The sequence below is a fragment of the Alligator sinensis genome, unplaced genomic scaffold, assembly GCF_000455745.1.
Source record: "Alligator sinensis unplaced genomic scaffold, ASM45574v1 scaffold752_1, whole genome shotgun sequence".
In the NCBI taxonomy this organism is placed as follows: Eukaryota; Metazoa; Chordata; order Crocodylia; family Alligatoridae; genus Alligator; species Alligator sinensis.
This window is the reverse complement of record NW_005842000.1, coordinates 1539355-1565231: the sequence shown is the minus strand read 5'-3', so window position 1 is coordinate 1565231 and position 25877 is coordinate 1539355. Positions and strand designations below refer to the sequence as shown.

Below are 25877 nucleotides of genomic sequence, written 5' to 3'. Positions count from 1 at the left end.
GCTGACCCTATAAAGGCCACTTATGTACCTGTAGCCAGAGACATCCCAAAGGAGATCCTCCCCTGATTAAAATTTGTAAGGCTGAATCCTTGGTAGAAGCAAACTCTGCTTGAGGTGGTGTGTCACCAAAATAGTGAGGTTTGCAAGGTCAATGTACCATGGTAGCATTAGGGTTGCTGGGGCCCTGGGCAAGAGAGTCCAATTTGCTTATAGGTCATCAAATTAAGAGACAATTTTGATGACCTACATGCAAATTGGACATTTTCAATTTCAATTTCACTTTGCCCTATGCATGAAAATGCAATGACAGTATCTTAATACAATATTGATAATACCAATATTCGGTGCAATCAGTTTTAATTTTTATAAAGTGTGGAGCCCTGGGCGATCACCCGGTTTGCCCTCCCTTAAGGCTGCTCCTGCGATGTGTGCCCGCCTGTCTGGCGATGAGACCCCCGAACTGGACGTGCGGCAAAATGGAGAGAGACAGCAACCGACCAAGCCAGTTGACTTGCTGATCCGGTAACCCTTGTTTCCTTAAATAATCCTTACTCTCCTGAGCCATTCTGTGGACTTCAGCCAGGCTCTTTGTGTAGGTAGAGATGCCTTGTGCGAGTAAAGGATGCAGGTGAGGACGGCTGATGCAACGGAGCTACTTGTGCGCGTCCAGATCGCTCCCAGGACGAAGGGCCGAGGGGATCGGGCCCTAGTTTGTACATCCCTTCGTAGCAATGTCTATATCGATGGTGACACCTGGTGGTAACCAGCCCGCAAAACAAACACTCTTCTGCAAGGGCCACGGGATCATCTTCCTATTTCATGCCAAGCCGGGGTGTCGCAGAGGCCTGTTTTTGCAATATCAGAAACGGGCAAGGCTGTAAACGCGGAGAGGAGAAGGAAGGACTGAGGATTTCATTAACAGTCTTAGTGCTGACCGTAACTCATGAATAACAAAGCCCCAAGTGAGCCATCGCGGGTGTAGGCAAGGCCTCTCTAAAGTGCCTGGAAAGAAGCATTGGATAAAATCATCACTTACAGGCTCACAAAGCCAGAAAAGTAACTAAAATGAGACATTCTGGCCTCTCTGCATGTTGGTTTTTAAAGTAGTATTAGCCATTTTTCCCTGAACTCATGCTGGTCTTCAACAGCTGCCTGAATCCTACCTGCTGAGAAATGCAAAACTCCTGGTTCAGAAGTGATTCCTTTTATTAGACCAACTAAATCATTGCAATATATATATATATTTTTTTTTTTTTGCAATGATTTAGTTATATATATATATATATAACTAAATCGTTGCAAAAATAATAATAATAATAATAATAATAATATAATATAACAATATAATAATAATGATTTAGTTAGCAAAAAATAATTATATCTATATATATATATATATATAAAATATATTATAATAATAATAAATAATTATATATCTTTTTCTGCAGGCTTCAGGCGCACACCCTTCCTCAGGCTCAGGGAAAATGAAAGATGGTAAAAAGTCCCCCTAGGTAATGGGGGTAAATAAACTTAATTTATAGGTAAATAAACTTCATTTTTTTGCTCAGAAGAAGCTGAAGGTGGAAGTCTGTACCTCTGGGTCCATGGGTTCCCCTACCTACTGAGACACACATGCTACATGCAGCCAGCAAGGACTGTTAAGAAGTAGGTGGAAAAGAGGCCTGCTTCTTTCCAAAGGAGGTGTTCACCCCCAAAATGACACTTTTTCCCACTAGGAAAAAGTACATGAGTGAATATGCAAAGTAAATCCATGTCAGTTGATGCTAAAAAAGCCCTTGCTGCGGTACTTGAAGAAGAGACATGGTTTATGATGCTATAGAGGTGAAACCAGGTCTGTCTATTAACCCTCTCTGCTCACCCAGGAAGGGGAGCGCTCTTGGAGCAGGGTTCACAGCAGGTGTCTGGGGTGGGGAGGTTCGTTCTTTGTGCCTCAAGTGCTGGAAACGATCCATTCCTCTGGGAAATAACCTGCTCCTTCCCATGGTCATGCCCACTGCTGGCTCCTGGCCCTAGACTTGTGGAGGACAATTAGATGATGACTTGAAGGGATGTCTCACCTTGCCCTGCCTGCTGGGTTCCTATGGGTTTTGCTCCTCTTTGCTTTGTGCAGCAAACAGAAAGCTTGCAGGGCGCAGCGGTTGATGAGTATTCAGTCTCCAATTCTTTCTGATCATCTCTGGTGCCTGATGCCATAAGAAGAGGTCAAGTGCCCTATCAAGATGGAGGGGTATAGGTTGTAGCCGAGGTGGTCTAAGGATGAAGCCTGATGAAGGGTATTTATATCCAAAAGCTTGCAAAGAAGAATTTTTTTCCAACTATTTGAGTTGGTCTAATAAAAGATGTCACATTGACCCAAAAAATCAGTCTGCCTATCAAGATGGATCCCTTTCTCTAGCTTGCTGGCATTGCACAGAGTGCCCAACTATGTCAATCTTTGCCTGGCTATATCACCAGCCATCCAAATTACCCACAGGACATTTCTACCCCAATGATTTGATTTGATTTTATTATTTTTTATTTCTACCCAAGAAATAATCAGCATATCTCAGCCAGTTGGAACGGCGAGAGACGGTTTATTTGCTGAAGGTCGCTCCTAAAGGAAGGGAGTTGGCATTGCTGGGTGCTGGCAGATTTTAGCTACCTTGCTGACCTCGTGCTTGAGAGCCCTCACCACTAAAGAGGATGAGGTGAGCACAATCACTGCATCCCATTTTGGTTGAATCAGCAACCAGGAGTTGCAGCGCTCACCGCGCACAAAAACTCCCATTCTCCCAGGCAGCTGTCTTTGCAGAATGAAAGTGCCGACATCTACAGTATTACCCTGTGCATATTCACGCAGGATCTGCTGTTATAATGCTAATGAAGGGAGCTAGGATAATCACCTTAAAACATAAATAGATCCCAGATGCTGACTCACCTTCTCTTGCTCGCGTCTTGCTTTCCGGAGACATTTCTTTTCCGGGCCTTCCAGTGTGGGCTTGTTACGTCTGGGAGGACTAATATACTTTTCCTTTCCTGATCTCAAGGCAACTTAAATCAGGGAGTCTCTTAGCCAGATGCTGTATTCCATCTAAGTGCATATTGTAGCCCTATAGGATAGCATGAAACAAGGTTTTCAAGGCCTCTTCAGGTAGTACTGCCAGACCCGCAGCCTCAAAGGTCACTCGGATCATGGAGGCTTGACCAATGCAACTAAGTCGTCTACACTTCAATCTCCAGCGTGGGGCGTCTTGTGCTAACAGCTGAAGGGGGACAGAGCCCTCCAAAAAACAGCATATTTCTCCCTTTATCACAATCATGACCACAGACAAAGCAGTCTCCATTCTTCCTTTTTAGCAAGAAATCTGCATCTTCTATGCCCCAGTAAGCACCCCCCAAAACAGTTCTGCCTATATTTCTGAATATGCATGCTCCCCTCCCCTCCCTGGGCCTGGACTCTCCTACCCTTGCCTGTCCAGTGTCCGTGGCATGGTTTGGGGCAGGCGGAGAAGGAAAGGCAAATGCTGAATCTTGGGTTATACCACGGGGCATAACCAACACGGGTCAACTCTCCTGCTCAGAAAGCCTCCAAGTCCTTGCCAGACAAGGCTCTTTGGGTAAATCTGATCTCTTTGATTAGACCAACTCAAACAGTTGGAAAATTTCTTCTTTGCAAGCTGTTGGGTATAAATACTCTTTGTCAGGCTGAGAAAGCATCTGCAGTTGGCGTGTGCTCAGCCTGACAAAGGATATCTATACCCGAAAGCTTGCAAAGAAGAATTTTTCCAACTCTTTGAGTTGGTCTAATCAAAGATGTCCAATTTACCCAAATTTACCTCATCTGCCTATGCCCTTAGACCACCACAGCTACAATCTATGTCCTTGCCAGGCATTCATGCTCTTTGACTCTCTCTGTTGTTCTTATTTATAAAATTGGCCGTGACATTTAAAGAGCTGATGAGCAAAACAGGCGAACTCTGAACTTGGCTGAATCGATTTGCCACTGGCTCGGCGCTGCTAAAGCCTCCCTGGGGATCAGAGGGGAACTAGAGGCATGCAAAGCGCGATGATGGAAGCTCCCATCATCTCACGCAGGTGGAGGTTAAGTCCACAGACGTGAAGCACGAGCAAGTGGAAGGGATTGTTAGTACTAGTATTAGCCCAGAAACTCCCAGAGAGCCCAGGCTGGTTCTGCATCCTGTACTAGGCAGGCTGCCAGCTATCCGAGCCAGGACCCTCTCCTCCGGGCTGGACCAGCAGGAAATTTGGGACCTAGAAGAGTGACAGGTGGTGGGAGCAGGATGCCGGGCTGGGAAGGGAGAATGCAGGAACGGGATGATATTTTGGTGACTGCGAGGGAAGGGGGAGAGCAGACTGAAAGCACCCGCTGGAAAACGCCAGCACTCAGCTTGTGCTTTGTTTTTGACTACATAAAATAATAAGAAAAATAGGGTCAAGACCTGCACAGGGCCAAATGTTTTAACAAGACAGGTTTCTATTTGACATCTCTAGGTTTCTTTTGTGAATTATCATCTCCCCACCAGAACAGTGCTAACACGGTGGGGCACCCCCAAAAGGCTCTCAAGGAACCCAGGGGTCCCTGGTTATGGATTACCGGTGTAGGGCACACCAGTAGGGTGTATGGGTGGCAATGGGGCTCTGCAGAGGGAAGAGGGAGGGTTGGGTTGGTGCTGTTTTGGGGGAGGAAAGGCAGCCAGAGGTTAGGGGGATAGGGAATGGGAGCAAGGAGGGACAGACTGGGGACGAGCGTAGAGCTAGGGATAGGGTTAGGGTTTGGGTTTGGATTAGGGTTAAGGCCAGGGTTACAGTTACGGCTGGGATTAGGGTTAGGGTCAGGGTTTGGGTTAGAGATTTGTTTAGGGTTTGGAATAGGGTTAGGGGTGGGGCCAGAGTTAGGGTTAGGGCTAAGATTAGGGTTCGGGTTAGAGATTTGGTTATGGTTAGGGCTAGGATTAGGGTTAGGCCTAGGGTTTGGATTAAGGTTAGGTCCAGGGTTAGGTTTAGAGCTAAAATGAAAGTTAGGGTCAGGGTTTTAATTAGAGATTTGTTTACAGTTAGGGCTAAAACTAGGGTTAGGGTTTGGATTAGGGTTACGTTACGAATGGGATTAGGGTTAGGGTCAGGGTTTGGGTTTGAGATCTGTTTAGGGTTTGGATTAGTGTTAGGGCTGGCATTAGTGGTAGCATCGGGGTTTGGGTTAGAATTGTGGTTAGTTTTAAAGGTAGGGTTTGGATTAGGGGTTTATTTAGGGCCAGGGTTAGTGTCAAGGTTTGCATTAGAGATTCGTTTAGGTTTACAGTTTGGATTCGGGGTAAGGTTATGTTTAGGGCTAAAATGAAGGTTAGGATCAGGGCTTCCAGTAGAGATTTTTTTAGGGTTAGGGCTTGAATTAATGTTTGGGCTGTTTTTTGCTTTAGGGTCATGATTTGGGTTGGAGATTTGTGTAGGGTTAGGGCAGGGTGAGGTGTAGGGATAATATTAAGTTTAGTGTTAGGGTTTGAATGCGAGATTTGTGTAGGGTAGGGCTAAATTAAGGGTTAGGCTCTGGGCTAGAGTTTGGGTTAGGTTAGAGCTGGGATTAAGGTTAGGGTCAGGGTTTGGGTTGGAGTTCCAATTAGGGTTTGTATTGGTGTTTTGGCTGCTATTAGGTTAGGGTTTGGATTGAGGGTTAGGGTGCAGGTTTGCATTAGGGTTACTCCTAATATGGGGGGCTGCAGTGAGGATGCATGAGAGCCGCCCCCCTCTCAATGCGACCTTCCAGCTCCCCCCTCTCCTTTCCCACAGTGGTCCGTCCCAGCCACGGCTGCTCTTCCTCCTCTTGTCACAGTGGTACAATCCAACCTCCCCCAGCCTCCCGCTTGGTGCGCGCCGCGCCTGCGCAGTGGCGCTGCCCGGGGCTCCCAGCTGGGGCAGTGTTTACAGCAGCCGGAGCCGGAGCGCCCGGGGGAGCTGCCCCTGCCCAGGTACCGCGGCCCTGTCCCGGGGCATGGCTGCCCCTGCAAGCCAGGCCGTGCTCCCCAGCCTCCAGGCTTGCTTTGCACCCCAGCCCTTGCATTGGGGTGCAGGGGGCTCCTCCTTGCCCATGCATGGGGCGGGGGGCGCCCTGCTGCATGGAGCAGCAATGCCCAGGGCTGGGGGCAGGGCACAGGGCTGGCTGCCCCCTCCCCAGTTGGGGCTGCAGTGGGAGGCCTGGGCTGTGCTGGGGGCAGGGGCAGTGCCAGTGCCAGGAGCTCAGCAGCAGCCCCCCCTCCTTGCAAAGCCCCTGCCACTGCTGCAATGCCCCCCACCCTCCATGGGTGCCCGAGGGGCTGGGGGCATGCAATCCAGCCATGCACGCAGGGGTTTCTTGTCTGGGACCTGAGCAGGGCCTCCTGCCGTGCAGGTGTTTGCTTCCCCTCCCAGCAGGATGAGAAACCCAAGGGTGCACGAGTCTGGGGGTGCACAGGTTGGGGGGTGTGCACGAGTCTGGGGTGGTGTGCGCACGAGTCTGGGGGGTGTGCATGGGTTGGGGGATGTGCACAGGTTGAGGAGTGTGCACGAGTCTGGGCGGGTGTGCACGGGTTGAGGAGTGTGCACGAGTCTGGGCGGGTGTGCATGGGTTGGGGAGTGTGCATGAGTCTGGCTGGGTGTGCACGGGTTGGGGGTGCATGGGTTGGGGGGTGTACACAGGTCTGGGCAGGTGTGCACAGGTTGAGGGGTGTGCACGGGTCTGGCTGCGTGTGCACAGGTTGAGGGGTGTGCATGAGTCTGGGCGGGTGTGCATGGGTTGGGGGTGCATGGGTTGGGGGGTGTACACAGGTCTGGGCGGGTGTGCACGGGTTGAGGGGTGTGCACGAGTCTGGGCGGGTGTGCACAGGTTGGGGTGGGGGTGCATGGGTTGGGGGTGTACACGGGTCTGGGCAGGTGTGCATGGGTGGGGTGTCTTGCACAGATCCAGGGGTGCATGGGTCCAGGTGTACATCCTCATCCGGTGGCGGTCTGGGAGCTGGCCGGCCCTGCCAAGAGGGTGTGCTGCCTGGTCAAGACCTGCAGGCGTTTGCAGAGAGGAGGAGGGAAACTGTGCTGCAGAAAAGGAGAAGCTTCTGGTTGTAGGTTTTTCCCTGGGGGCTGGTGGGGGGAGGCAGCTGGATTTCTTTGCAAAAAGCCCCTACTGGGTTTTAACCTTTCCGTGGGCGCCGTGCGTTTTCCAGCGTCTGGCATAAAGGCCGGTTGGTGCCGTTAGACCTAAACCGGTCACAACTCTTCGTGGCTCACAGGGCCCAACTCGGGAAGTCTCATCCAGAGGCCCCTGCCGCTGCTTGCACGTGACCTGGTTCCTGTTGTTTGAAGAGCAGAAGGGAGCAAGTGGCCAGGTCAGGGGACCATGGGATGGACCCGAAACTGCAACGTGGAAGGGTCGTGGTGGCGCTTTGTGTGCACGAGGAACCGAAAAAGGCATTTAAGCCCCGTGGGGAGCTGTGGTAGGAGCTCGGCAGGGCTCCCAGCTGTGTTGGTAATCCGTATTTAAACCTGCAGCTGCTTAATAGCATCAAGAGCACCCGGTTGGGAGACGGGTGAATAGATTCAAGAAAGAGAGAGCGTCTGAACTAAAGTTAAGGAAGGCAGGGTCTGGAGGACAGGAAAGGAGGGTGTGTTTGCTTTTTCCTTCCCTCAGAGTAATTAATTATGTGAAGCGTACTACCCACAGGCACTGACAGCAGCTATCAGCAGGCAGTAGCCGAAGCATTGGCATGCACGTACGGCCAGATCGAAGTGTAAGGCTGTCCGATGAAGTTCCCTAGAGTCCAGGCTCTTTCTCTTTCTCCTTGCAGTAATGGGATGTGTAAGGTGTACCAGTATGGGGGTGCAGTGGGGCTCGGATGCACAGATCCAGGGGTGCATCCTCACCTGAGCCGGCCCCCTGCCAGCAGGGGTGTTACCTACAAAAGGAGAAAAATCTCAAAAATTCTTATACCAAATTTTAGGCAGACAATGTTCTTTGGGTAAATGTGATCTCTCTTATTAGATCAACTAAATAGTTGGAAGCAGTTTTCTTTGTAAGCTTTGGGGCACAAACACCCTTCTTCAGGCAGAGGCAGCATCTGCTAGTGTTTTATGTTCTCCTGGATGGAAAAGAAGCCAGTATGCAAAATGTAGGTCTGTACTGGATTGTGGCGTGTGAAAATTTGCCTAATTTCTGCCTGCAGCTCACTCTTAACAATTTTAGTGGTGAAGTTTATCATGTCTCCGGTCACTACAGAGAGGCAGAGCAGGGTTGTGTGCGACTCAAGTGTGGCAAGATTTGCTTGGTGGTGGTTGCATTTTTTCTGTTGGTTGTGAAACTGAAAGTGTGTGTGTGTGTGAGAGAGAGAGAGAGAGAGAGATCTTTTTTTCTCTCTTGCTGAATGTATAGAACAATTATCTGTGGGCAGATCTGGTCCCAGAAAAGAGCAGTGAAGTTGCTGCTTCGGCTGGTTCTAGCAGAGCCAAAAGCCCTGTAAATCAAAAATCACATTGTACTTTTGGAAATGGAACTTTTTAGTGGGTGGGAACCAGCTAGATGAAGCTGGAGTCAGAAATTAACTTCTTACCCTCTGCAGCTCATTCTTTAAAAGATGCAGATGATATGCAGCCTACATTGTGCGGCGTCAAAGGAGGGTAAATGGACTGCTTTCTCTTTGCGGGATGAATTGAGTCTGTTAGGAGGTGACCAATCCGGTGACATCATCAGCGTTGTTAATTTGTAAGGGCCAGATGGGGCTGAAATAGCCTCCGAGGGATATTATCTCACTTCGATCTTAGAAGAGACCCTGACAAATTGTGCTTTACTTTTATAGAAATGTCTTTCCAACATTTATTCTCTGCGCTGATGGTTGAAACTGCAGAAGCAAGAGCAAGTTGGGAGTTTGTCCGGTGTCCTCTGTTTCACTGTATCACTTCTGGACTGAAAAAATGCTGGGAGTATATCCACCTACCCCATCCTTTACCACCCGGTGCTGTCAGTGCTGTGGTTGTAGCACCCCTGGCCATGATTAGCTCCCATAATTTTCAAGGTTTTTGCTTTGGGGTGCTGTTAGGTCTCAAAATGAAAGGAGATGGGGACCACCAAACTCTCTCACTCCTATCATGTTCATGGCTACTAGTTGCAACCCCCTGAGGGAGGAAAGGAAGCAGCTGTGTCTGGTATACTAAAGAGGAGCAGTTGGTTAGGAAGTTGACTGTTATAGTTGGGGTTTGTATGGCCGTTAACAAAGTGCAATTAAATTATAAAGTAGACAGAAGCACTGAAAGATGCTCTGCGCTTAATTGGCGTATGCCTTTAATTTGTATGCAGGTAATCAATGCTAGTTACAGTGGAAACAATAGGCAGCATCCTGGGACTGGATTTGGGTTATCCAGGTAAGCGAATTATGCCCATACCCAGAATGCACACAGGTGGGGGCCCTGGATTCAGTGAAGCGGCCTCTTAATTTTCCCCCATCCTTCTTCATGTGTCCCTGGGTGGTTTTATTTTTCTGTCCCCCAGCTCCATTGGGTATAGTATCCCAATGCCTTGTCTTCTAATACCAGTTAGAGGCAACATGGACGTGTCTTAAAGTTTGTCAGAGACAGGCCCTGATTTTAGTATTGCTTGGACTTTTTGGCATGTGTGGACAGAGGGGGAGAGAGACGGTGAATAAAAATGGGCACCAGAATCTAGAGTTTTATACAGCACTTTCAGTCAAAAAAAATAAGTGACATTATAGACGTCATTTCACTGAAAGAGGGTATGGTGCAGATAAAAAGCTGCATGTGATTGCAGGAATTTGCCTTCCAAAAATGTGCAAATCTCAAACCCAGGTACCAAATCTATTGGGTTTTGGGGTAGTTTTTTTAATATATGATAGATACTGTGCATATGTGGGTTTTTGTGTTTTTTTTTTAAGTGATTTTGTGGATGAAAGTTGTGTTGCCGTATTTTTGCATTGACGATATTCCAAAGGAGATGCTTTAATTTGGGACTCTAAATGGCTTTGTGTGCAGCAGCCTGAGTGGTTATCAAAGTATTAAATGTATCTTGTCATCTTCCTCTTCCCAGATCCCTGTTTAGTGTGAGAACCTGCGGGGAAAATTGTTGAGGAAGATGGGAGGCGCGGTGAGTGCTGGTGAAGATAATGATGAGTTAATTGATAACTTGAAAGAGGCGCAGTATATCCGGACCGACCTGGTGGAGCAGGCGTTTCGAGCTGTTGACCGGGGAGACTACTATCTGGAGGAGTTTAAGGACAGTGCTTACAAGGACTCTGCATGGAAACATGGGAATATTCATCTCTCGGCTCCGTGTATATACTCAGAAGTGATGGAGGCTCTGGATCTTCAACCGGGACTGTCCTTCTTGAACCTGGGCAGTGGCACTGGCTACCTGAGCTCTATGGTGGGACTCATCTTGGGTAAATATCATTTCGGTCATGTTCATTATTGCTTAAATTGCCTTCTGTTTTCACAAGGTATGGAGCCCTTCTTCTGTGACTTCGAGCTTTTTAAGGTATCATTGTAAATAAAGCATGCTTTTGTCAAGCTTGGGGCATGGACAGACATAAGTTGCACCAGTATTAAATCATATCGCTATAAGATGCTCCCATATAAGTAGAGCAGAAACCCAGTAATCTTTTTGGGTTTTGTTTTTTTTTTTAAGCTGTTTTGTTCAGGTTTAAAGTTGCAGCAGTTCAGCTCATTTATATTGGTATAGTTGGTGTATTCCCACCAAAATGGGCATAGATTCATAGATGTTAGGTTTATTCATAGATTCATATTCATAGATGTTAGGGTCGGAAGGGAGCTCAATAGATCATCAAGTCTGACCCCCAGCATGGGTCTTGGGCTTGCTGGGCTCTCCTGTGAGTGTCCAGAGTGGAAAGAGCCAAGTTGGTCTGAAGTTGGGATTGTGCATGACGTATTACTTCCAGCACTGTATCCCATTTGCTTTTAGTCCACCTTGGCCAAGCTGAAAAGCACCTAAGGAGCTCAATTCTGATCTCAAACTGGCACGCATTAGAGGCAAGTCCGCCTGTCAGAGCAGCCAATAGCCTTCCTGATCAGCTCTATTGTAGGAGTAAAGCAATGCTTTGAAGTACTGGCTAACATATATTTTGTCGTAACCAGTGCAAAAGCAAAAGCAGTGGGGTGGGTTGCCTGCATTTAGCAACCTTCTCTCCATCCCCCTCCCCAGAGAAGCACGTGGCACTAAATGCATAAGTAGATTAACCCTACCGGGATTCAGAAGCATGGGTGACTACACAGAGTTAAACATGTGAAAACGCAGGAAATCGCCTTACGTTCTCCTGGTATGAATTGCTTAATGTAGGGCACGCTTGGAATAAATCTGCCTTCACTTGTCCTGCAGAAATCCAGTTAGTGTTTACTGGAAGGCAGGAGCAATGTGTATAGCTGGCTAAATAACAGCATGGATCCTATGCTCCTCCTGGGTACCGGGCACCGATTTCAATAGTTTTAAGTGTTTGTCATCAGCACAGACTTATTACCATTTTTAGAGGCTTTTCATAGAGCTGGTATTGGCAACGATAGTAATTAAGGTTTGAGCACTTAAAACTTCAGGATCTTGGTACCATTGCTTCCAGGAAAATTAGGAAGCCGATAAAGCCAGTTTCAAATCAAAGCCATTAGGGTTCAGGTAACCTTTAATTACAGTGTAAGCAAGGCTATTGTCTTCAGTGCTCTTAGTGCATAATAGCAGGCCTGTTAAAGGGCGAATAACTAAGCCCGCAACAATTTTGCTTTCAGCTCTTTGAAGGCAAATGGCCCCATTGTGAGATTTTTCTGTGTAATGTTTGCTCATGTTATGAAAAGTCACCTGGCAGGCCTGGATTAAGATCCTAATGTCTTAAAGCGGGGGTCGCTGGATAGGATTTCAAAATGGATTGGTTTTGGGGGCTGTTTTTGTTGGCGACAGAAATGATCTAGAGAGAGCTTTTCATCCCCTGAAGCAGTGAGGACCAGCCTTTTTTGGCCAGACGTGTCTTAAATCAGCCCTGCAGCCTCAAATGCCCCTCCAATCCCTGTCCCCACTTGATCTGCTACTCTGCTTTCTGTTCCCTGTGCTATCTGCTGCTGCACCACCTGTTCCCTTCCCAATGTGCCTCTTGGCACACCTTAACTAGTATATGTTCTCAAAATGTTGTTGCATCACAACATTCCCGTCACACCTTGCCATTCCCTGTAGAAGTGGGGACACCCGTGTCGGAGAAGGCTGTTGTCCATCAGGGCTGTAGCCATCTCTGACCTTCAATGGCCCCGTGTTTCAGAGTGGTGACCGATGTACATAAATGCAGAGGACTCCTTTGGTGGTAGCTTAGTTCAGCTGCCCCCAGCAAGTGACCATGAGGCAAGCCAAGGTGTGAATTTGCTGGGTGTTAGCTACTCTTGTAGTAATTGTGCATGCTCTGACTCTGCTGCCAACATGAGCTAGCTTGCACTTCTTTGACTGAGGGGGGCACATTAACCTCATGCTTACTGCAGGGAAGAGTGTGCACATGGGAAGGTAGGGCCATGTAGCTCATGCACTACAAACTCGTGCTTTAGTTGACCTCATTTGTGTAACCACGGCCTGGAACAAGCTGAGAAACTGAGCGTGCTTTTATTTTTATTTTAAGTATGATGTGCCTGTATTTTTTACTTCAAGAGAACATCTCAGAAAAGTGCACGGGCAGGGTTGTATTCAGATGCAACCTCTACCTACTTAAATGGGCAGTATGACTTTCAGGTGAGGGTCCTTCAAGTGAGGAAACCCTTCCGGGGAAAAGCTGTTCATCATTTGTACTGCAGGTAGCGCCCGCAGGTCCCAATCCCTAGACTGATGCTCCGAAGTGCTGGGCTTTATCTAATTGCACTTCCTTTGTGCACTCTTAATTGGCAGGTCCTTTTGGCGTGAACCACGGCGTGGAGCTTCACTCGGACGTGATCGAGTACGCGAAGCAGAAACTGGAGGACTTCATCAGGACAAGCGACAGCTTTGACAAGTGAGTGTGGAGACCGCTGTTGGGATGGCGCTTCGTGAGTTGAGGATGTTCTGAGGACTCTGCTTTCCTGGGCTTGATGAGTTGAACCAGGCAGTAAGATTTAATTGCAATCAGCCTTTGCTGAGACTGTGGATGACAGGATTTGATATTTGTGACCTGATAGCAGAAATTTCCCCAGACGTTTAAATGGAGACCCTTACTCCTATAACATGGTTTTATCTGTCAGACAAAAAACTTCCCTGATTACTATATGAAGTTATTTTATGATGATTAAATCAGTCCTGAAGTTGATTGGGATGAATCTGGTATAGGGTTTTCCTTGAAATGTCCATTCTGCTGTCACAAGTGATAAGTTTCTGATGAGGTTGGTGAGGGGAACTATAGGCTATGTGCGTGGTAGCTGTCATATTTTTGGACTGCTTTTGCAGTTTTATTCCCAGGAAGAAGTGCTTCTGGTCCCTTGAGGGTGTCACTTTACCCATGTCACACTATGGTCACGGCAAAGGGAAGCTGATAGAGGGGGAAGAGGTGCCCCTGATGGAAAGAAGGGCAAAAAATGCCTATAAATAGCAATTGGTAGGACCTGCTCACCTGTTGTCAGTGATCTAATTGCTTTTGTTCTCAAACCTGTCTTCCTCCTGTCTAGCTTCAAAGAAATGCAATAATTTTAGCTACAGAACAAAGTCCAACTGCAGGAGTATGCCTGTACGCACTTGGGAGTAGGGAGGGGGGAAACTTTTGTGATGCTGCAATGCAAGAACAAAAGGGCAGAGGGGAAGTACAGTATTAGTGAGGATGTCAATCAGATGAGAGCTTTGCTCATTAGTGGTTGGTAGGAGCTGGAAGATGCCAGTGAAACTCTTAAAAGAACATGTTCTTCTGTGCACTTCCAAATTCTTCTTTATGCAATTATCCTAATAGTAGAGTTGTATCATGACTGTAGTGCAACAAGTCTATAAGAGCTTAAAGCAGCCAATAATATACAGCTTGTAAAATGCTTTGGAGGATTTCCAGTAAGAGAAAACGGCATGTAAAACTGTGCTCTTCTACAGCTGACCAATCTGGATTTCAGGGACTGATGTTATAAATAAGAATACTCCTTTTCTTTTCTTTTTTTTAAATAAAAGAATAAAATATATGGCATTGTGAAAGGAGGAATATGGCTGATGGGTTAGCTACTAAAACTACATGAGTAAGGGCTATTACAGCTGTTTCAAATGTTATTTTTCCAAAAGCAAAAGACGTCAAGAAATGCGGTAATATTCAATATGACGCTTTACAAAGTCATCTTCTCCCAAGACACCTGAAGTGGTGTATTTAGTCTGTCATCGCGGCCTCCTTAAATATAGAGATTAATGTAGCCTGTGCTAATTCTGCACATACTTGAGTAATAGAAATAGCACAAAATAGTTCATTTTACTGCTATAAATTTATTTATAAACTAAGGGTGAAATTTTGGGTCTGGTGATGGTGGTGGTAGGACCCCCACTGAGTTGGGCAGAACCAGGAGCCCATTCTGAGTGTTAGCTTAAGTTGTTTCATTTTCCCAGGACGTCTGCAAACCGCTTAAAAGCTTGAGAAAAAATAAGCCAGGGACACAGTGGTTCAGTCCTCGGGGTTCATAGTTGGACTTGCAGGTGTGATATTTCTGCACAGATCTTGTGGTGAGTCTGAGAGTCGCTCCTAACCACTGGGATGAGCTAGTTGTTTGAATCCAAGGTAGGTGTGAAGTTGTGCACCTGAGCTCTTTGGAGAGTTTCATCCATGAGTGATTTCAAATAGCTCAAGTGAGTTCAAATATAGGTCCATTCTGGCAGACTGTAGATCCCGGTATTTTGAGATGCTGGGGCATGGGAGGAAAATTGGCCCATTGAAATTGTATTAATCAGTTGTCCCGCACAGTATGAAAGAAAATTGCAGAGGCCATTTCTTTTGTCTTAAGCAGCCGTGCGGTCCAAGACCGCTATAATTGGACTCCTTCATTTTCAGGTTTGAGTTCTGCGAGCCCTCCTTTGTTAGCGGCAACTGTTTAGAGATCTCTCCAGATTCGACCCAGTACGACCGTGTCTACTGCGGCGCCGGAGTCAAGAAAGAGCATGAAGACTACATGAAAAATCTGCTGAAAGTTGGGGGAATTCTCGTCATGCCGCTAGAGGAGAAGGTTGGCGCCTCTTTCCTTGTGATTTGCAATATCTTCTTCTTCAGTTGGTAGCTCTTCCTGCTATTCACTGGCTTCCTTAGATGCGCCTATTTGAGATCGCTCTTTCAGGCAAAATTGCCACCCTTTCTAGAAACCGAACCTTGCAGGTCCCACTTAAATGTTACACGTTCTGCATAGTTCCACCAGCCCGTCCCTTTTTTTCAGGTCTTGGGTTTTTAGTTGGTTGGGAGTGTTTCATGTTGTGCTGCTGAACTTCAAACGCTGCAATAACCGAGTTATTTGAGAGCCCTCGCCACACTTTTGCTTTCTGAAGTTCTTGGGATTTCTGTGGTTTACCTAGCAGACCGCGCTTTCTCTCTTTGCAGCTGACTAAGATAACTCGCACTGGTCCTTCTGCCTGGGAAACCAAGAAGATCCTGGCTGTTTCTTTTGCTCCTCTAGTTCAGCCCAATCACATGGATTCAGGGAAGTCCAATGTCGTTTACTTGCGTAAGTATAAATACTTGTCAGCAAAACTGCTTTTTTCTCCTTGCACCACTTGTGTCTTGATCTCAGCATAACGTTCCCACCTATGCTAAGCATACGTGCCATTCTTCTGATGTGAACCATGCCAGCTGCTTCGTACTCATTGCAGTTCTCTGATTTTTGTTCCTGATTCATCTTTGAATGCCCGAGTTGTTCGCTGTCTTTGGAGTAGTGTGGTATAAGAAAACAGATTGTAATTAAGTCCAAAGTTTTAATGAATGCTTTGTGAAATTGAAGCTTCTAGGTATGGTGTGCCTTCATTTTTAAGCTTCGCTTTTGGACTGTGTTAAGAGAACGTAGCTCAGAAAAATGAAAAAATGCATAGGCAGGGTTGTTTTCCGATGTAACGTCTACCTACGTAGGTGAGTAGTAAGGTCATCCGTGAGGTTCCTTCAAATAGGAAACCCTTCAGGGGAAACGTTCTTCATTTGTATTGCAGGTAACACCCACCGGTCCTAATCCCTAGACCAAGGCTCCTCTGTGCAGGGTTTTCTGTAAACACATAAGACCTGGTCCTTGATCTCTTTTCTCTGGCCTTTGATGGTATCCATCACTACTGGCATTCTTTGTGTTGCTCACCATGCTTCTTGCCATGTTGGGTGAAGTGTGCCAGCTCTTCATCTGAGCATTGCTTTGTGTTGTGTTCACTACGTGAGAACCTACAAATATTTCATGCTATTCTCCAACCCCTCCCTGCCCATCTTTGCCTAGATCAGAAGAATGCCTTGGTGTCCATATATGCATTGCATCCTGCAGTAGTTAAGTCGTGCATGCTGAACGGACTGGAGAGAAGTGCCCAAGCTAAAGTAGTCTTCCAAAGCCTTCAAGAGGGTTCTCTAAAGAATACCCACTCCTAGGTTTATACAACTCCTTTTCCTCCAGCCAGTTTTCACATGCTAATGAATTAAACCCATGACACCTTTTAAGTGGATAGGTATCATTCCTGTTTTCCACGTGAGAAAGCTGACGGATGCTGAAGTGACTTGCCTGTGGTCTTGAACCTAATTGGTGACGGATGTAAGAGTGCAAGCCAGCCCTACTCACTCCTGCTTCCATGCATTTGGGGCTGTTTCCATGTTTCTCAGCAGTGAGGAAACAGACTTTCCTCCCGGTTGCTGCACAGTCCAAACCGCAATGATAAAGCCTTAAAAATGTAAGACCTGAGAACATGCTGCACATTCCTGGGTGATTGGATATTGAAAATGCTAATTTTTTTCCCTTGCTCGTTATCTCCCCTTAATGTTTTGCTATCTCCCCTTAACGTTGAGATGGAGGGAGAAGCGCGTGAAGACCTGTGGTTGGGCGGGGGAAGAATGCTGTGCGTTTCGGGTGATACAAGTGTTGTTATAAATGGGGCAGGAATTCGGATAAAATGATAAAGCCGTGGGCGTCTGACCACTCTTCATCTTGTACTGCCAGAGCTGTGCCTGCACACCTGTTCATGCTTTCCGTTTTGTGTTTCTAGCGCCCGTGGTTGTCCGCAGCCTCCAAGATCTGGCCCGCATTGCCATCCGAGGAACTATTAAAAAGATAGTCCAACAGGAGGCTGGCAGTCAAACTGGAAACAGCCCAAAGAACCTGCCCCGGTGCAAGCGCAGGCGCGTCCGCCACCGTCGCATGGAGACCATTGTTTTCTTGGACAAAGAGGTCTTTGCCAGCCGGATCTCAAACCACTCCGATGATAACAACAACTGCGAAGAGTTTGAGGATGAGACTCTAGAAGAGGAGGAAAAGGGTATCTCGGAAATGAAGCCGGACCCCCCTGTAAACTTCCTGAGGGAAAAGGTCTTGAGTCTGCCTTTGCCCGATCCCCTGAAATATTACCTGCTTTATTACAGAGAAAAATAAGTTTTCTTTCTCGTAGGAAGCGGAAGGGTAGACAAAAGAATAAAATACTTCGTAGGGCTTGACAAATGTACACCACTTGCTTGCCTGTTAACATGACCAAGTGTGGCGGTAGGCTGGCTGGGAATGTGGCTGCTGTATACATGAACATCATGGCTTTTTTTAAGTTTGCTCTCCTCCTTGGTTGTGTGCTATAGTTTTATTCTAGAGCAGGGCATCTTTAGGAGGGAAGCTGGTGAAATGCCCAGCTGCTTGCAGGAAGGATTTAATTCCCTGAAACTAACTGTGCAAGAGATGTCTGAGATCTCAGCTCTCCTTTCACCAAGTTGCAGTTTTTCGATACTCCATAGGCAGCCTCCTGGAGCCCTTCATTGTCCATGCTCTCCCACTAACTCTGCCGTGTCGTGTCCATTTGTAACGGAGAATGAAGTTCTTACTAAAATCTGACCTGGTAAACCTTATTTGGGGTTTCTTCCAGAACCCTAAAAAACCCCACGTCTTTTGCAAATGTACAAAAAGGGATTTTGGTGTTGCTTCGAGGTACCCAGGTTTTGAACAGTGGAGGAAAGCACTGGCCACCTTTCAATAGATAGGTCTCGGAAAGAAACGGTGCATTTTGCCGTAGGCGGATTGAAAAGTTTGGCAGGGAGTTGGCGTGCCCATTGCAGAAAGCACCTGGTTATAGAAAATCCAGGCTGAGGCAAAGTGTTAACTCTGTAAGGTTACAAATAAGGCAAGCAATAAGTAAATTTTAAAAATTGACAAGCTGACTTCCAGAGATTGCTTGGATAACCAGGTTTGAGACTGCGTGTAAAATTTCGGGAAGTCATTCCAAAAAGGAAAAAAAAAAAGACAACAAGCCAAATGGGTGGAAAGAGGAGACATGTAGCAGAGGGTTGTGTAAAAGCGAGCTCTGATAGTATGACCAGCAGATCTTGTTTTGGGCAAATTCACGTGCTAAATGCAATGTAATGCAGTTGGAAGTACTGCTAGGCTGGACTGAGGGAAGTAACTAAAATGTTGGGGCATCACCCAGATGTCAGGCTCTGAATTGTATTGGGTCTGTGTCCCTCTGACGTCTGCTCTAGCAAGAAGATGAGACTAGATTTCCTGACCACCTTGTCTTTGTATGTTAGGTGGAACTAGATTTACTGCCTTTCTAGTTCATCTGATTTGGGGGGTATTTTTTTTTGACTTGTAACAAACTAAACAGCTTTTTAAAGTAGTTTGGGTAGAAAGACTTTATAATCCGCGGTTTTGTGCTACATAAGCTCTAATCTTTTTTCTCAAGTCTTCCTGTGACAGTGGTAGGAAGAGACTGGCGTTCGCACGGAGAGGGGGAGGTTATTTCAGCTGGTTTGCAAAATTAACTTTCCTGAGGACTGGAAGGAACAAATTGAGCGATGAATGTGGATTCCCCCAGAGGGTAATTTTTAATCATCCTTTCAGTGGATAAAGCCACCTGTGTCAGAAAAGGTGTTTTCCCATCAGAGGCCCTTTGAGTTGGGTTGCTTGCTCTTGATCTCATTTGGATTGCTCTTCAGTTTCCCAAAAGAAGTGGATGAAGATCGTCTTGCTAAAACACATTCCTCTGTATCCTGTTGGGTTTTGTGGTGTCGAGTTGTGCAACGTGCATTGACTGAATTAGAGATCTAAATTTTGTGCAACTCCTACAAAAGTGTTAGGAATTAGTCTAATGAGCCCGAGTAGTGCGCTTAGACTCGCTTGCTCCCTCACAAAAGCTCAAACGGGGACAACTTGATAGTTTTCTCTGCATTTACAGATACCCACATTGTACTCAGGACAACCAAAAACATGCGCTTTTTTTTTTCTATAAAAGAAAACCCAAATGTGATGTGTGTGATGTCCAGTAAAATCCAGGTGTAATACATGTGCTGTGCGGGTCCCCAAAAGATTCTGGCTTCAGTTCTGTTAAGTGCTGCCGATCCGTAGGTAGGAGTCTTCCTCTCCAGTGATACCGCTTTTCACCCTCTCTAGCAGCCTCTTGCTTTTGGCTACCAAATCCTCCTCCAGTTTTAGCAATTGCAGGACTTCCTACTGGTAGATAGAAATAATCCATTTTTTTAAACAACTGGTTATAAACAGCTTAAAATGGATGTTTACATGCATAATCCATCCCAGGGTCTATTAAAACTGCCCTAATTAAGGGACATAATCTTTGCATTTAGCCCTATTTGATTTCCCCCCCATGATTTTAAAATATATTTAATCGGGGGTTGTTTGTTTTTTTTCCACCAGATCTTCCTTGTTATTACACTTGCTAGGTTTTGCAATATCCTGGTAAATACATTTTCATATGTCCATCTTTGTGTGCTGTAAAACACACACAATATATATTTCCTGGGTATGGGTGAGATGATATATTTATTAAAAGCACTGCATGTTCTAGGTTGTCCAGTTTATCCCATTTATCAAAACAGAAAGCAACGTAGCGGAGAGTTTATCTGATGTATTTTAACTGTGAAATAGTGTAGCTTGTAGCCAGTAAAAGAAGGGGAATTGTAAATATAGCTTTCCCCTTTCACAGCCACTTGCACTGTAGTTTTGTATAGTAGTCTAGTGCTTTTAATAGACTAACTGTAGCATAGCAGTTTTTGCGTAGTCTCTAAGCACCGTGGATATACCACCAGGTTTTCTGTTGACTATTTCACACTTGTTTGCTTTTTAAATGTCCTTTCTAGATTTCTAGATTTTGATAGGATCGTAAATTCATATCTGTGCAAAAAAAAAAAAGGAACAAGCTTCAAATGGTTTTAATCTTAAGTTCGTCGATTCCAAAATGTGTACAAAGGTAACAAGACAAATTTGCATATCTTATAAGGCATGCAAAAATGTTTCAGTTGACAATTTTTTTTTTTTTTTAAATGAGTGTTTCTATACTAATAAATGCAGTAAAGACATTTTGGCTTTCTTAACATTGTATCCGGTTGTATTTAGGATTTTTTATGGAAATAAGTATTTTCATAACTACAGGAAGGAATGTGTGGTGTCGTAGACGAGATCATTCGTCAAGTCACGCAGACGTATTTTACACCGAATCCTTTAAAACTTGGAGCATCCGCTTCCAAAATAGCACAATTGATGATCTACAAACCAGAAGGTAATGGAAATGTGGAAGAAGTTATGTTAGCCCATTGGGAGTGCATGTGGAATGGGTATGCATTTAATAGTATAGCAATATCCTGGTAAGCAAATTTTCTTATTTACACCTGTCTGTGTGAGTACGAGGTAACCATCCAGGCTTCTTTCTCTCGCCGGCACTGTGAAAAATTCCATTTTGGCTTCAGGTGCAATTGGAAACTACTTTGAATGGCAGGTGTATTAGCGGACCTGTTTTCTATGCTTGGGCAAGCGGCACTCTTCCTTTTTTCCTTTGCATCCTCTGCATCGGTCCAGGCCCGTGCATGGGGACTGGGTGTAACACGTTCTCTCTGGTGCAAAGCAGCGGCGATGCGTTCACATGCTGCAAATTCCTTTGGTTTCCACCTGCTGCTGACCTGAAACATTTGTATTTTCTATTTGTTTGGGGGTATGTGTGTGCCATGTTCTGCTTCAGGAAGGCAATGTGGTTATATGTCGCTGAATCCGTTTAAAAGGCAAAGGTCCCCTTTTCAATAATTGTCATCCTCTGACAGAGGGAACACTGGACAAATGCTGTGTAGGGACAGGTAACTGGGATTTAACAGTTAAATTGCTGTATGCATAATAAGGACTTCAAAACGGGCTATTAATTGGGGTTCCCTTTGTACGAACTCTTAAAACACATTCCAGTTCTGCTAAATACCTGGTCATGTGGACACGAGAAAGGAAAAGAAAGGATTTGACTGATACTCTGAAGGGCTTGGAGGAAAGCCTCTGACAACCTGCATACACTTAAACTCCGGTGCTGTGTGATGGGAGAGTCTCTAGGTAAGATGTCATGCTACCACAGTTCTCTGGAAAGTGATGAAGAGCTCCCCAGGAGGTATTAGTAAGGGGGGATGTTTTTCTTCCCTTCTGCTTGGGGTTAGTCGTCTCGTGTTTAAAAAAAGAGGAGCCTGGACGGTCACCTTGCTGGGGTCGCTTGACCCCAGTTGTCCGTCCTGCTTGGTGCAGGGGGGCTGGACTCAGTGATCTTCCGAGATCCCTTCCAGCCCTCAATCTATGAATGAATCTATGAACACTGTGAAAACAGTAGTATCGTGATAATCGTCATGGATATTTATCTAAACAAAATCTTTAGCAGTGTTTTTCCCTTTGTATTATTCCATGTTAAAAAATAGAGTGTTTCTTAGTTCCTCCCATAGACTAAGGGTGGGCAGTGATAAATGTTCTAGAAATCCAAGTTGGAGCATGTCATTGATGCCATTGTCCTGGTTGGGTCTCTGTGAGGCATTCAAAGGTGTATATAACCAAATACTGAACTGATTCTTCCATAATTGAACCAGAGAAAGCTATGTTTAAAATATCTACTTCGAATTGCCAAGCTTGGATACTCATTGACAATAATTGGAGCGCCACTCAAAACATGAAGACGCTTGGACGGGGAATCAATACCCAGCCATATCTTTCCTTGAGGCATACTTGCAACTCTCATGGGTGTTTGTCTGAGTTGTGCTTGTAGCTTGAGGTAACCAAAAGTGAAGAGGCGTCTAGTGTCTTGAGATCCATGTAGTGCACAAGCGCAGCCGGGTTCAGACCAGTGTTTCAGGTGTATCCTTTGATTCTTTTTTTTTATTTGATTTTTCTTTTTTAATTATTATTTTTTTTGGACTGCCTTTGAGAATCTGAGGACATTTTGAACATACTGCTTGTGGTTTAATTTCTTCTGAAGCGGCAGCCCTGTTAATTCCATGTAGGAAACAAGTGGGCCTTTTCCAAGGACTCGCTTAGACTTGGTATTTTGTGTGTAATATATATTTCCAGTATACCCTGTAAATGCACACTGATGAAAGTATGTGTCTGCATGCTACGTAGTAGAGGAAATGTTGCAGTATCTATAGTTATGAAAATTAAATGCACGTGCACAGCATCTATTTTTAACAGGCCTTTCTAACTATGTAGAAGAGCCCAGTTTACACTGTAGGCTGATAGCACTGTAAAAATCATTACTCCGAAAAACAAAAACTTGGTGATGTGGGATCTCCTAGGGTGAGACTTTGTGAAAAATTAATCTCAGTGCCATTATTGGGTGCTAATACAACAATTGAACAAAAAAGTCTTGATTTTTATATTTTCTCCCAGATTTAGGTTTACTAAAACTACTACTAAAGTTACTATAATAGCTCAGCAGTTACCCAAGCCTAGCTCTTCATCAAAAGGTGACACACATTCTTGTCTCTCTCCTACTAAAACCCGTTGATGGGTTGTCTTTAAATTCTAATGCTTTTATTTGCTCTTTTTAATTTTATATTAAGAGTCTGTTGATTTGTAGCCACTATATTCTGCCTGATAACTTGATTTCTTCCCTTGAAACCTCCAAATAAGTGTCAGCATTATTTACCGATATATTCATAATGGAAAATGTTCATTTGGAAGCAGTGTGTTTGGGGGGGGGGGGGGGGGGTGGAGCGCCGTTCCTTACTGTCCAATGTGTTTTCCACATTTGTGAAGAGCCAAAACACTTCTTTCGGGGGGTTTTCCCCTCCATATAACCTCTCCTGTTGATAGTGGTTTTATTTTGTAGATCAAGTCAGTTTCTAAATAAAGTGCTTACGGATTTTTTGATGTGTACTTAGTTTTTCTATTGTGTGTTTTCCACTGAGGTTTTTTTTTTTAAGCTAGCACATGGTTCATTAGTAGGTATAACACCTGGGGTTGGGGTGGTTTGGGGTTTTTGTACTTTTAAAATTTTTTATTTATTTATTTATTACAATAAATATTATTTATGAAACTTAATTTCAAATGGTTGGATATCTACAATAAATACTCACTGTGTCAGGACAAGACAACTTGGAACTGAAGTGGATGTGATCGGAAAAGGTAAATATAGAAATGATAGAAAAATAGGGCTAGCGTGGACCTTGGGGAAAACCTCTAACCAACCCCCCTGCTCAGGGCAGGAGCTTCTCTGCCTTAACCTGCCCAGCTAAGCCTTTGTCCAACTTGTGCTTGGTGACTTCCAGTGATGGAGATGCCGCAGTTTCTCTAGGTGGACGGCTTGAACCCATGTATTAACTCTTCCTGTGGTTGTTCCCATTACCTGTGAAATTCAACTCTTTCTTCCAGAGCGGTGCATGCCCTTTGGGGTGTACGTTGTGATGCTGATGGATAAATTTAACTATGCAAAAACCTATGCATTTAATAACTATGCAACTCAGAAGGCCAGTGGTCTGTAAGAGCAGCAACAGCAAATGGATGCAAAAGATAAAATGCATAGTGGGGGAGAAAAAGATGTTAATTCAGAACTGCAACTATTTTATCAAGAGCCCATTTCCTCTGAGGAACTGTAAAAACTTGCTGCTTTTAATGCAGAATGGCTTCCTGTATATAATTGTTGGCAAAACTTCCAACTTCACCAATATCTCTACCTTGCCTTCAAGAGCATCTGGGTGAACATACGTTCTTCATTGCAAAACAATGCACCAAGCCAAGGTACCCTAGTCACTGTAGCTATGGGAAAGATTGAATCCCATATGAGCACTGACCTTAATGAAATGTCTCTGGAACATATATGGGTTTAAATGGGGGTGGGTTGGAGCTTATTTTCACAGGATTTAAGTGGGGGAGGTGGGGAAGCATTGCCTTTTTGTAAGCTGAATTGATTTGGAGAAGATGGATATAGCTATAGGACACTGAGCAGTTGTACCCTGAGAAGGCTATGAATTATTTGTGCTAAGTTACTCCCGGACACCATGGGTCATCAGGGTGTACCCAACCCATGGTGCCTGGGTCTGTCGGACTCCAGCATGACTGGTGTAGAGCTTGTATAATTTTGACAACATTTTGGCAAAACTTGAACCCAAGTCAAGGCCGCCTTGTTTATAAACAAGTGCATAGGTTAACTTTTAAACTAGTTTCAAATTAGAATTTAAACTTCTTGTTAATTTGGGAGAGTCCCGTTACATCTAGTGGTTTATTAGCCATCCGTGGTATGTTATTAGGAGAGGGGGTTTTGCCACTAGAGGTCACACTTACTGCCCGAGAATCAAGTCCGCAGAGTAAAGGTGGAAACGTTCCTGCACATTTGCCTCGTTTTTTCAAGCAAGTGCCAGTATAAATAGCAGATCGCTGGAGGGCTGGACACAAACCTGGCGCTGTGCGTCTCCTCTTTCTGGTGGAGAAGTGAGTGACTTTTTTACCTTCAACTCCTTTAAAAGCCCAGATGATCAGATCCAACGCAACAGCCGCACGCTGTTGTATAGTTGGTTCATTTGGCTAGTGCAATGGGAATTACTTTAGAAATGTTCTGCAACAGCTTCTCGAAACTCTGATTTGGAGGGGGAGTATTGCTAGAAAATCTCTGAACCCTAGAAGGCTGAAGTAATGCCAAGAGCTCGGGGAGAAAGGGAAAACATAAATGCAAGGAAATACAGGCTGAAAAAGCTGAACTCCTTTCATTCATCAATAGTGTAGGAACCGATGCCTGTATTCAGAGAAGCGTACCATTGTGGGAATCTGTAGTGATTAGAGGGCTCTCCTTCATTTCTAACTTCCCTGCGTTTTGAAGACTTAAATTGGGCTCTTGCTAATCTCTTTTTGTGTCATTTTAATTATTTCACAGTTTAAACGATGGAAAAGATGACTGACTTGATGGGAACTTTGAATGGATCCTGCAGACAGAAGCCTGGAAAGATGCCTTGTTCAGAGTTTCTGGAATAGCCATATTCCTTAATGAACTTCAATGCTTCCCACTCAAGTTATGGCTTTGCATATAATCATCTCTGAAAAAGTTTCAGAATTATTTAACCCTTTAAACTTCTTATTGAAAGTTAAAACCTTCAGACTGAAGACCTGATTTGCCTTTCTTCCTGAATTCGTTGTCACATCACACGCGAGTGCTAGGATTTGCATTTCCCTGCTTGAGGGAGACAGCATCACTCTTTTGAACTCCTACTCGTTTGAAAGGGTTTCATTGCCTTGTGTTTATACTATGTTTCATTGCCTTTAACTTACTTAAATTTGCATTTTTCAAGTTGGTGGATGAGACATCCCAGTATCAAAGCATTTTATTTGGCCACTTTGATCAATGAGTAATCAACTGAGGAGCTATTGATTAGGCTGTCAACTCCATTTTCCCTCTGTTAAGTGTATATTGCCTGTAATACTGTTCTTTGCAATGCTGTTTCTCTGCATGTAGTTTATTGCCATGACTGATCAAACTCTTAAAA

At 45.0% G+C, this 25877-nt stretch overlaps 1 protein-coding gene across 5 annotated transcripts; it reads left to right on the top strand.

Annotated features, from left to right (window-relative positions):
* The first annotated feature begins 5903 nt into the window (after positions 1-5903).
* On the top strand, positions 5904-25876 carry PCMTD2 (protein-L-isoaspartate (D-aspartate) O-methyltransferase domain containing 2). Of its 5 annotated transcripts, XM_006021652.3 has the most exons (10): positions 5918-5984; positions 9335-9399; positions 10079-10430; positions 12914-13016; positions 15006-15177; positions 15543-15666; positions 17168-17487; positions 20542-20668; positions 23776-24141; positions 25271-25876. In XM_006021652.3, exons 3-9 carry the CDS (start codon positions 10124-10126, stop codon positions 23883-23885), a joined length of 1263 nt encoding a protein of 420 aa, XP_006021714.2. In that variant the 5' UTR covers positions 5918-5984; positions 9335-9399; positions 10079-10123; the 3' UTR covers positions 23886-24141; positions 25271-25876. The 5 variants fall into 5 exon arrangements, with proteins under 5 accessions (XP_025057456.1, XP_025057459.1, XP_025057458.1 ...); XM_025201671.1 differs by lacking the exons at positions 9335-9399; positions 23776-24141; positions 25271-25876 and having other exon boundaries at positions 5904-5984; positions 17168-20359; positions 20506-20672; XM_025201674.1 differs by lacking the exons at positions 9335-9399; positions 23776-24141; positions 25271-25876 and having other exon boundaries at positions 5904-5984; positions 17168-18973; positions 20542-20669.
* Position 25877: the final 1 nt, after the last annotated feature.